Source organism: Oreochromis niloticus, linkage group LG15 (genome assembly GCF_001858045.2).
Source record: "Oreochromis niloticus isolate F11D_XX linkage group LG15, O_niloticus_UMD_NMBU, whole genome shotgun sequence".
Classification (NCBI taxonomy): domain Eukaryota; kingdom Metazoa; phylum Chordata; class Actinopteri; order Cichliformes; family Cichlidae; genus Oreochromis; species Oreochromis niloticus.
Genome location: NC_031980.2, coordinates 13625376 through 13637220, shown reverse-complemented (window position 1 = coordinate 13637220; position 11845 = coordinate 13625376). Strand labels below are relative to the sequence as shown.

Below are 11845 nucleotides of genomic sequence, written 5' to 3'. Positions count from 1 at the left end.
CTATGATATCTCCAATGTAACTGTTGTTATTTAGAGTATTATGGTGTTACCGATTCATCCATAATCTATCATTTGATGCTAAGGTGATACTAGAATAATATACTAATACATATTTCACGTAGATATTTAACGTAAATCTATTTTATAAATAGTCCCTAAAACAGCTTGGTAGCTCGCGACCATGACAACTGGCGTTTTATTGTGAAAGTCAATCTCCAGACCGGATGTTCTGTCTCTGTATCCTCAGTGTTTTCCTGAATACCGCCTGAACAGTGAAATGCTAATATCTCATGAGTGTATCTTCTTTTAAGGGGTAAAAACTGCACAGTAATGTCGCTCTCCACCGCACGCTCATTCCTGTCAGAGGCTTGTTATGGCGAACAGGAGCTCGACGCTAACTCCGCTCTCATGGAGCTGGACAAAGGTGTGTTAGCTCGCTGGCTAAAGACTTAGCATATGGTTCATTGATTGTGTTCTGATCCGGTGTGTCGTTTCCTCGTAATGTGTTAAGTGGAAGCTTCCTGCTTTGTTGTGACTGGAGCATTTCCACTTTATTTTCAGGGTTGCGGTCGGGGAAGCTCGGTGAGCAGTGTGAGGCTGTGGTTTTGTTCCCCAAACTCTTCCAGAAGTACCCATTTCCCATCCTCATCAACTCTGCATTTTTAAAACTAGCAGACATCTTCAGGCTCGGGTATGATTGCTTTAGATGATCATTTATTTGTTAAAGGCTACTTTACTGACAGTTGTTTCACACTTTCTTTATAGCTGAATCTAATACAGGCATCCCAATGCATTTCAGAGTGTAGAGAAAATTTTAATAACATCTCTAAGTAATTGAGCGTACAGTTTAACCACAAGCCTAAGCCGTCAAAAGAAAATGTAAACACTATTCGCACACTCATGTAGTTCACATAATCACTCCCAAGCTAATGCAAAAATAAAATAAACAAACTCTGAAACACCAAAAAATAACAGATAATAGATTTTCTTCTTATATTTAATGAATAATTGCGTGTCTTTGATGTCTCTAATGAACTTGATGTTTATCAATCTTTAAAAGTACAAGATACTTTAAACTAAGCATACCCAGTAAACTGATCATTGAGGGCAGGCCTGTTAATGTGTTATTGTGTTGTGTTTGAACTGTAGTGAGATATTCAGGGAGTATCTGTGTATTTTATTTTACTTTAGAAAATAAAAAAAAAATTAAGAAAAGTATGAATAGATGTAAGTACAGAGGGAAAAATGTTGGTGTGAGAAAGGTTTTAAAAATAAAAAAACTATAATTATTCTTCATGAAAAAAAAGAAAGGGAAAAAGTTGACGGAAAAGAGAGAGAGAAGGTTCCAAATAAGAGGATTTGGGGAAAAAGTGAATTTATTTCACTTTAAGAAAGAATAAGAACTATTCTTACTTAAGTGGATTTTTCAAACTTTAATTTTATTCAAAAGTGCCTAAATAAATAAATGTGCGCATCTTATGCACTTTTTAATAGAATGTTTTTGAAGTTGGTAAGATGTATTTAGAAGGTGCGAGAAGTTAAAGATGAGCTTTACTGTGCCACAAACATCTTATTTCTCTTTTCCAGTAACAACTTTCTGCGTCTCTGTGTACTCAAAGTGACTCAACAGAGTGAGAAACATTTGGAGAAGATTCTCAATGTGGATGAGTTTGTGAAACGGGTGTTTTCAGTCATCCACAGTAATGACCCTGTGGCCAGAGCCATCACTCTGAGGTAACAATGTGAAATGATGATTAAAAACGCGAGTGGCGCATCTGACCCTATCCCTAGCACACTCTTCTGTCAACCCTCTGCATGTCCTCCTTCACTACATCTACAAACCTCCTTTGTGGCCTTCTTGCCTGGCTTTGGCATCTTTTGTGCAGTGTATCCAGTGTCATTCCTCTGCACATGTCCAAAACATCTCAGCCTTGCCTCTCTAACTTTTACTCCAATATGCCCAACCTGAGCTGTCCCTTCTTTCCTATCCTGTGCATTCTCTGTAAGAATCGTAACATCTTCATCATACATGTTAGCAGATCTCACTAACATCTTGCAAAACTTCTGCTTCACTCTTGCTGTTATCCTTCTGTCACAAATCACCCCAATACTAGTCTCCATCCACTCCACCCTGTCTGCACTATCTTCTTCAGTTTTGTTGTGCACCATCTTTTCAGTCATCTCAGATTTTTAAAAAGAAAATTCCTGCTGTCTTATGTGTTCAGGATGCTTGGTAGTTTGGCCTCCATCATCCCAGAGAGGAAGAATGCCCACCACACTATTCGCCAAAGCCTGGACTCTCATGACAATGTGGAAGTCGAGGCAGCCATCTTTGCTGCTGCAAGCTTCTCTGCACAGTCAAAGTAAGGAAACAATGACTAAAAGTGAGCTCTGATGTATGGGATGATGTTTTAGATGATTTTATTGTTGTGTGGCTTTTTAATTAATTTTTATTTTTTATTTTCAGAGACTTTGCAGCTGGAATTTGCAACAAAGTTAGTGAGATGATTCAAGGTAAGATCTTTATTCTTTACGTGAAGATAAACGAGAGCTGTCGTGGTTCAAAGCTTCATTGTCACTGATGTCTTTTATTTTTAATTGTCACACTAAACTGAGTACAGCCATTAAAATTATTCTTTTTTTCATTCTGAAATCACGGAGAAAAAGAAACACAAAACACTGCAAATACACATTTTGCTGAACCCAAAGAAAACATTTGTCACGTGCACTGCATCTTTTACATAATGTTTGTATTGGTCTTTTCTTCCACCTCAGGTTTAGACACTCCTGTGGAACTGAAGCTGAAGTTGATCCCCATGCTGCAGCACATGCATCATGACGCCAGCCTGGCGTCCAGCAGCAGAGAGCTTTTACAGCATCTGGTGAACTCTTATCCTTCCACCCCCATGGTCATTGTCTCCCTGCATACTTTCACCCAGCTGGCCGCCTCTTCCCTCATAGATATCCCCAAGCAGGTAGACCCAACTTGCTCGCACACAGCTATGTGTCATTTCTTTTAGTTTGTTGTGGTGCACCTCTGATTTGGTTCCTAATCTGTTTGCAGCTGCAGCTCCTCCTTCAGTACCTAAAAGATGATCCGAGAAAAGCTGTGAAGAGACTTGCAGTTAACGATTTAAAGCTCCTGGCTAAAAAGGCTCCTCACCTGTGGATAAGAGAAAACACTCAGGTAGAGCCCCAGATGGCAACAGTTGCACTGTAGGGTTGTTGTGATGTTTAAAATCGGTCTGCAATCTAACAGCTTTTATCTCTGCAGATGCTGTGCGAGTGTGCTTTGACTATCCCCTACAACAGTTTGAAGCTGGGGATGTTGGCCGTTCTCTCCACCCTCTCTGGAACTATTGCAATCAAACAGTATTTTAGTAATGTGGGAGGTAATGTTTATGCTTAAATCACTGCATTTAGGAAACAAAGAATGCCACTCTGAACTGATCTGCATTCTCTAAAACTTTTCTTCTCAGGTGGCTCTTTGGTTCCACCCCGGCTCACTGACCTGGTTAAATTGGCACAGGAATGCTGTTACCACAGCAACCTGGCAGTAGCAGCTCACGGGGTCATAGTGCTCACCAACATTGCCATTTCCTGTCCGGAGAAAGGTTAGTTAAACTGGGCAATAACCTATTTGGGGGATGCTTTTAATTCTTAATCAGTGTGGTAATATTTGTTGTTGTGTGCATTTCCCCCTCATCAGATATAGTACAGCTGGAGCAGGACACAGTTTTGGGAGTGGAGTCCCTTCTGATGCTGTGCAGTCAGGATAACAGCCCCAGTGCACAAGCCACACTGAAAGTAAGACATTAGACCCCCAAGGAGGCAGAGTTTACATTATAAAACATCTGAAAAAGTACCACAATGTATTTTAATTTAAATATGGAAAATTGACACATTACGAATTCGTTGCACTCTTAGCTTCTCAGTGACATTGTGTTCTCTAACCTAAAATTTACCTTTTAAGTTACACTACTGTTCAGCCATGTCAGTGTACTGGTTTGGCTGGACTTTTAAGAGTGAAGTGGAGTAAAAAAAATACAGTTACAGGTTCATTGTACTCCTGCCCTGCTCACTGGACCAATTGAAGTTTCTCATGCGTACATGGCTCAGGGATTTGTCTGACAGAAATGTGTAACGCCAGCTACTCGTTAACTCGTTAAATACTCGTTAACTATTAGCCAAATAGTACTAGAACTTTAAAAAGTGTGACACAAACTGGAAATGGAGAAGTTTCGCTTTAAAGAAAAAGTTGTGCCTCAGCACTGTAGCCAACATGTTGCAACAGATGCAGCTTTTACTTTGAAGACAAATGCTCCTTGTTTCCAATTTACATTATGCTTTTCACAGCTTCACTACAGCTCGGAAATCAGGTGGACGGTGGGTGTAGACAAGTCTGTCAAAGTACTTCTATAGCAGTACGCTAGCAACCAAAGCAATCACAAGGAGGTTTTTTTTTTTTTACAGTTGTTTGACAAATACACATTTTTTTCCCTAGCGACAGATGGTTGTCAGGAGGTCACTGGTGAACTGTAGGACTGTGTAGGCTTATGCAAATTAAAACAAAACAGTTGACTTGGTAGATGGGTCAGATTCAGAGGTCTGGTAATCAAATTTGTTTTGGGGTTTTCCAGCTATTTACGGTGAAGCAAAGCTTAAGTCTTTTATTGAAAATGTGAGGCTCTCAGTTTCTTCTGATTGGGCGCATATCAGAAGGTTTAAAAAGCAGGTGGGTGTGTCTGCTTTCCTTACAGCCATAGCAGTGTGAGATAACTTTTAAAGGATATTCATTTTCGGTTACATCATACAGAGCCAAGAGTAGAAAAACTGTCAGAAACTGAGCAATCTGAAGCCTGAGCTTTTGGCTCACAGGGATAACTTGTACGTACTTTGGCTTTATTATTTGAGGCTTTGGTCTTGTTTGATATGAGGATCCATCTTTGTATTAGTATATTTATAATAGAGAATAAAGAAATGTTTTAATACCAGCTGGACAAACTTTGCAAATGAGGTCAGAATTATTTTGGGAGTGTATCTCCATACCTCTCCTTACAATCAGCTCATCAGCCAACCCTTACCTAAATTTTGCTGTAGTAACACCCATCTCTGCATTTTCTTGTTTTCAACTTTAGACAGCTCTCACCTCATTGGTTAAGCTGCTGAAAAGTCGACCCCATCTCAGCCAGTCTGCAGTGGAGTTCCTGCTCGGCCAGCTCCACTTGTCCTGCGACTCCTCTCGTGTTCTCATGTGTCACGCCCTAGCGGCCATCGCCACCCACCTGCCTGTGCTGGGGGACGGTATGCTGGGGGATCTGGTTGATCTCTACCGGGTGGCCAGTCACTCGTCCACCGATAAGCAGCAGGAGCTTCTGGTGAGAGATGTGCAAGGGTTTACTTCCTTGTTTTACTGCCTTTACATATCACCGATTTCTAGAGTTTCACACTCATCCCCCCCTACTGTCACTGCTGCAGGTTTCCTTGGCAACAGTGATTTTTGTTGCAAGCCAGTCGTCTCTGTCAGCCGAAGTGAAGACTGTCATCAAACAGCAGCTGGAGAACGTTGCTAACGGCTGGACGGTGTATCGCATTGCACGGCAAGCCTCGCGCATGGTGAGATCTTTGAATCAAAATGGTGTTGCAAGCACCCACGAAGTGCCTCGGATCTCCGGCAAGATGATTATTTTCTTATCGTTCACCTGCAGGGATGCCACGAGTTCTCCAGCGAGCTGTACCAGTGTGTGCGGACTCGTGTGGCCTCAGAGCACTTCTACTTCTGGCTGAGCAGCCTGAAGGAGTTCTCCCAGGCTGAGCAGTGCCTGAGTCACGTGGTGGACGGGGACTACAGCGGAGCCATGAGCGCCATCGCAGAAGCCTTGCGCTCCTACCAAAAGGGCATCGCCTCCCTCACAGTCAGTTAACTGCCAGGCATCTGCTTGTCAAAAAGCATTAATACTGTTTATCTATCACCAGTGACAGGATGCTGAGAGCTGCTGATAGCCAGTGTGGAGAGGGGTGCCATTAGAGCTGATTTCAAAGCAACTCTAACTGCTAATGACGTGACTCACCTAGAATCTTGTTAGATCAACTCAACCCGTGCCACTATTTAACTGCTGTGTCCTTATTTATCTGATTAATCCCTCCCTGCAGGCTGCCAGCACTCCTCTGAGCCCGCTCACATTCCAGTGCGAGTTCATTAAGCTCCGGATCGACACCCTGCAAGCTTTGTCGCAGCTCATTTGTACCTGCAACAGTCTGAAAACCAGCCCTCCTCCCGCCATCGCAACCACCATCGCCCTCACTTCAGGCAATGACCTGCAACGCTGTGGCCGCATCTCGATGCAGGTGACATGCTGAACTTTGGCCTGAGAGGAGTGGACTCTTTTATTTATTTACTTATTTTGAATTTGTGGTTACAGCAGTCGAAGGTCACTATTTAGGCTTTCTGTTAATGCACCAGCAAACTGGAGCAGATTGTTCATCATGCTGAAGAGGTATTTGGTTTTAATTAGGAGGCAAATTTGATTTAAGGTCAGTGTTCAATATAGTTTTCCCTTTTGGGCCTCCGGGTCAGTAGCTCAGAGTTTTACTTGTATCTTTTCACTGGACGACAAAAAGCCAGTATAATTATTTTATTTACCTAGCTTTATCTAGAGGAATAAAGCAGAATTTATTAGTAGATATTAAACTATGAATTACAAATCTATATTAGGAAAAAAAATGAAAGTCCTGACTATAAATATAGTGGCGTAAAAGGCGTGCAAGCTGCCAGAAAGTAACCGAGTGGGTGCTGTTAGGTTACAGAAGTGTTTACAAGAAATTTGTTAAATTATTTGCTGTAATTTTAGCTGCTTCATAATTGATTTGTCCTGTCACTGTGTAAAATAAACCAGAGGTGGACAGTAACAACAATATACATCACTTTTCTTCTCATTTAAATCATCCAAATGGGCCTGATGATTATTATTATTATTATTGTTATTATTATTATTATCATTATTATTATTATTATTGTCGGTCTCAGCCATCAGGGCACTGCTTGTGTTGAATTCCAATAAGGAAATAAGATGGTAAATCAAACAAATCTCTTTATTTTATATTTGTGTATATATATTTGTATTTTTGTGTGTTTGCAATGACCAGCTTATTGACATTTTTTTAGCAAAAATTTGGACCTAAAAAAATTCAGGACCACATTCTTTTTATTAGGTCCCTGTCTGTCACAAAATAATACTCAATATGATGAGAGTCAGAAATGAGTCATTCATAGTCATTCATAGTTGTGAAGCTGTGATGTGTTTCTCTTCTCTCCAGATGAAGGTGTGCATGGATGAGTTCAGAAGTCTTGCTGCTCGCTATGCTGACTTACACCAGTCGTCGTTTGATGCAGATTATGCGACCCTTCGCAATGTGGAGTTGTATCCTTAAATGCACATCATGATACTTTTATACTTTCCTTCTTCTCTCTTTTTTTTAAATATCATCTCATTACTTATGTCTTTAAGTTTTCTTTAACCGTTTGCCCAGACAGCAACAGAGCTGCTTGCTCGTCTCCCATGTGATTGAAGCTTTGATACTGGACCCACAGGCTGCCAGGTGAGGTCTGCTCTGAGTGTCAACAAATAATTTGATTTGAATGGATCTAGTTTAGATTGTGTTGAGTTTTTCTGTACCGGAGTTACTATAGTTTTGTGTTTTCTAAATAGTTTTTACCTGTATTTCACTTTTAGTTTCCAGATTGGAGTTTCATGTTTCAGTTTAGTTTTGTTTCAGCCATAAAAGGCTGATGGGGCATTATTGTGCTGGCCAAGCTGGGCAACGTGGATACCCAAGTTTATGAGTGCGATAACTCGAGAATGAGGCAACGTGGGAGTTTCAAATTGATACCATAGGCATATCTAGAAAAATCTCGAACAAGTTCGAATCTCAGCGATCAGGTTTTCTGAAAATCTTGTGAATGCGGTCACTCGAGAAGGAAGTTGATTTTCAAAACGATACCACAGGTGTATCTTCTAGAATAGTCCAGATCTTCTGTTGTTTGAAAATGTTTAGTTTCAGTTCAGTTTTTGAGTTTCAGTGCTAGTTTTAGTCTTTTTAACTATTGTTGCATGTAAACATGTGTCAAAGACTAGGTTTATGAAAATCAGCACATATATTACAATAAAAACACCACCGCATTAAAGCAGCAGACTCACAGACTGAGTATCAGATAACATGTCCATCAATGCCTCATCGGGCAATTTGTAATAGAATTTTTTACCAAACTAACAAATATAATACTAAGGATTTTTCCTCTATAGTTTGGTTTTATTTTATTAGCTTTCAGCATCACACATGGAGGTAACTCTTTATAAGCTGCACACAGATGCATGACAGTGTAATAAAAGTAAATGCACCTTATTTTATTTGACAAAAGCTCCTCCACTGGACCGTGTACTCGAGTGATCTGTAGAGAAAGTGCTTTGCAGCAACAGATCCCTTCTGTGAATTCCCCCGACATGTCTGCCATCTGTTTCTGTAATGTAGTTTTCAGGAGTACGGCACTGTGGGGTCGGTCCAGACGGAGAGCGAATATGAGCGACGGATGATGTCAGTCTTCAACCACGTGCTGGAGGAAGTGGAGAGCCTCACCAAGAAACACCCTCCTGTCTCACATCTGGTAAGATTAACACTCAGTACTTCATCGTCGATGGTCTGGTACTAATGCCACAGACAAAGGAGTTAATTGTGTGGATGAAATTATGTTTCTTTAGTCAGTCCGTGACTGTTTTTTGTTTTGTTTTTTTTAACAAAATCTAAACAAACATCTTGTTTGCAGTTTTGTAATATTTCACACAGTTTGTGCAGAAACTCGTGTGTGGCTTCATTCCAGGTACTCCGGCTTCCTCCCACAGACAAACACATGCTTGTTAGGTTAACTGGTGATTCTAAATTAGCCGTAGGTGTGAATGGTTGTCCATCTCTGTGTTAGCCCTGTGAAAGACTGGAGAGTGTCATAGGGCGGTCTTCATAACTCTGAGTTGGATCAGTGGGAGGTGATGGATGGATGAATATGTAGAAAACACTGAAAACATTACAATAATTAGAAATATAACCCCAAAATATTAGAAGGGTTCTCAGGGGCTGACTACAAATGGTCTGCATATACTGTAGATCTGACAAAGAGTCTGTGTTACCTTATTTAACCCTAGGATATGCTTTTTACTGTTCTTTTTGAACATCTCATAAATAAACACAGAAAGACAAACAACCAAAATCTATAATGTTAAAAGCAAAGAAAGCAAATTTTGGGGGGTTGCAAACTACCTCACACAACTTTCCGTTAACCTGTCACACCGATGGATGAATCCGGTTTAAAAAAATAAAAAAATAAAAATTGGAGAACTTTCATATTACAGTAGAGCAAGGGTCATAAATGACCCCACTCAGTTGCTTTAAGGTTGGGGGAAAAAACGTAAATGACAAAAATGAAGTGGCAGCAAATGATGAAAATGTGTTGCTTGTTTTTTCAGCACACCAGCTGCCTCTGTGATGCTGTCATAGCTTTGCTGAAGGTGCCGCTGTCTTTCCAGAGATATTTCTTCCAAAAGCTGCAGTCCACCAGCATCAAGGTAACTGTTTTTAGTTGGTTTAAAGAGAAAAGCACAATAATGATATGCATATTCTAAGGCACAGTCACCACAGGCTGTCTTCCCCCCCAAGCTAGCTGTTTATTAAATGAATCACTTTCTTACCCACACTTGGATTATAAGATTGATATCACTTAGGAGTAGATATGTAGCTAATACAGGGAGACGGCAGGCTCAGCTCAGGACAAAGACTGGAAACGAGGTAAAATCTGCCTGCCAGCACTTCTAAAGCGCACTAATTCACATATTGTGTAAAATCACCTCTCTGTGTTTTTATGGGGATTATGTGCTGGACTGTTTCTTGGCTGTGCTTCTTGGAAAGCAGTGTGTCGAGCCAAGAAATAGTCCAGGAAATAGCCCGCTGTAAGAGAAACGCATGAGACATTTCCACAGTGTCACATTAGTATTTTAACGTGTACATCTCTCTTGGCTGTTTTGGTCGATAAGGGTGGGTGTTCATCAGAGGAAGGAAGACGTTCTTCCTCTGGTACTCTGAAGGTTTATATGTGTTTATATGTGTTGTGTTTTTTCCAGCTCGCCCTTTCACCATCCCCGCGAACACCGAGCGAGCCAATCCCAGTGCAGAACACTCAGCAGCTGACCTTGAAGGTGGAGGGTGTGGTGCAGCACGGTTCAACTCCGGGACTCTTCAGGAAGATCCAGTCAGTCTGTCTTAATGTTACCTCAGTTCTTCAGAGCAAGACGGGACCTGACTACAAGGTGTGTGGCCTCAGTCAAGTGTTTTTTTATGTACTTAGTTTGTATTGACACTTAAAGAACTTAGACATCACAAATCATATTTTCATTGTCACTTTTACAATTGTTATGACAGAGTACAATGCTAAACACAGATTTGTAAACTCTCTCTTTGTTGTTTAATTATCATAAAAATAGGTCTCCATGTCCTCATAAAGAGCATGTTATTGGTTCTAAAAGATGGATTTCCCAAACACTATCCAGCCACATATGATATGTTGCAGGATCAGGTTTCCACTATTGTCAATAGTAATAATAACAGATGATTGCAAATGAGTCCCAGTTTAACACAGTCAAGTGGTTTTTTGTTTTTGTTTTTTAAGTTACACCAGAAACTGAGATTCATCAGAGCAGGCAACTTTTTCCCAGGCTTCTAGAGATTGATTTTGATGAGCCCGTCTGAATTGTAGCCACAGCTTCCTGTTCCTGTCTTCTGCAGCTGCAGCCCATCTGCTTCACTGTGTTGTGCAGTCAGAGATACTCTTCTGCATGCGAGTCCCACCCCTGACACCTTGCTGCGTCTATCCCTGCTCTCTCCCCGCCTCTTTCCTGTCTACTCTACACTACCCAACTTTCAAATAAAGGCGAAAAGCGCAAAAATAAACCTTAACTTTTGATGCTCTGACGCTCAGTTCGAACTCAAAGAGGTTGTCTTGATGACGTCTGCATGCCTAAATGCATCGAGATGATGCTATCTGGTTGGCTGATTGGATGTTTTCAGCAGCAGAACGTGAATCTAACAAAGCGGCTTAATAGACGTTAGCGTTGCTGTGAATAATGAGCTTGTGATTTCTGAGGTGCTGTCTAGTTCACTATGTTTAAGAAGGGTCACAGATCTTCTCAGCTGATCTCCAAAGCTGGACAACTAACTACAACGTAGTTTAGATGGATTAAAATGGCACAGATTAGACCAGTTTGACCAGTATAAATGTTTTAAACAGTTTTTTCCCCCTTTCAGATTCCACTAGATACTAAAACAAATGAGATCAAGCAGCGCGTCGAGCCTCACAACGACTACTTCAGCACCCAGTTCCTGCTGAATTTCTCCATCCTGGGCACCCACACTGTCACCGTGGAGGCCTCGGTGGTGGATGAGAGCGGCATAGAGTGGAAGACAGGGCCCAAGACGACGGTGTCAGTAAAGTCTCTGGAGGACCCGTACTCCCAGCAGCTCCGTCACCAGCTGCAGCAGGGAGGAGCTCAGCCCGCGCCACAGAGGAGCACATACACTCGCTTCTAGTAGTGCTTGCAGTTTGACCTTCTGCACTTGACCTTGTAGAAATTAAATATGTACATATTTTTTTTAATGATTAAAATACCAAATTGATTTAAATAATAACTTAGTGTGGTATCTTTTGAACTTTTTTTTTCTTTTAACTCATCTATTTTAAGGCTGCTCATCTTTATATCTTTTGCTGTCTGGATAACATCAAAATGCCTAATTTAATACAGCTTTT

General features: G+C 41.0%; 1 protein-coding gene across 1 annotated transcript; it reads left to right on the top strand.

The window, feature by feature from the left end:
• Positions 1 to 173: 173 nt before the first annotated feature.
• ints7 (integrator complex subunit 7) lies at positions 174 to 11727 on the top strand. The gene is made up of 20 exons (XM_003446297.4): positions 174 to 424; positions 562 to 691; positions 1588 to 1734; positions 2226 to 2363; positions 2468 to 2514; positions 2776 to 2975; positions 3065 to 3187; positions 3275 to 3392; positions 3480 to 3614; positions 3710 to 3807; positions 5139 to 5378; positions 5479 to 5616; positions 5709 to 5915; positions 6154 to 6348; positions 7318 to 7421; positions 7531 to 7599; positions 8530 to 8662; positions 9516 to 9614; positions 10167 to 10352; positions 11347 to 11727. The coding sequence occupies exons 1-20, from the start codon at positions 331 to 333 to the stop codon at positions 11626 to 11628; spliced, it is 2883 nt and encodes a 960-aa protein (XP_003446345.1). The 5' UTR covers positions 174 to 330; the 3' UTR covers positions 11629 to 11727.
• Positions 11728 to 11845: the final 118 nt, after the last annotated feature.

Bases quoted from the DNA above. Each gene is read 5' to 3' on its own strand.
- ints7 (XM_003446297.4), top strand. From the start codon at position 331: ATGTCGCTCTCCACCGCACGCTCATTCCTGTCAGAGGCTTGTTATGGC. The intron at 692-1,587 runs GTATGATTGCTT...TCTCTTTTCCAG, and splicing joins GCAGACATCTTCAGGCTCGG to TAACAACTTTCTGCGTCTCT. The intron at 3,188-3,274 runs GTAGAGCCCCAG...TTATCTCTGCAG, and splicing joins GGATAAGAGAAAACACTCAG to ATGCTGTGCGAGTGTGCTTT.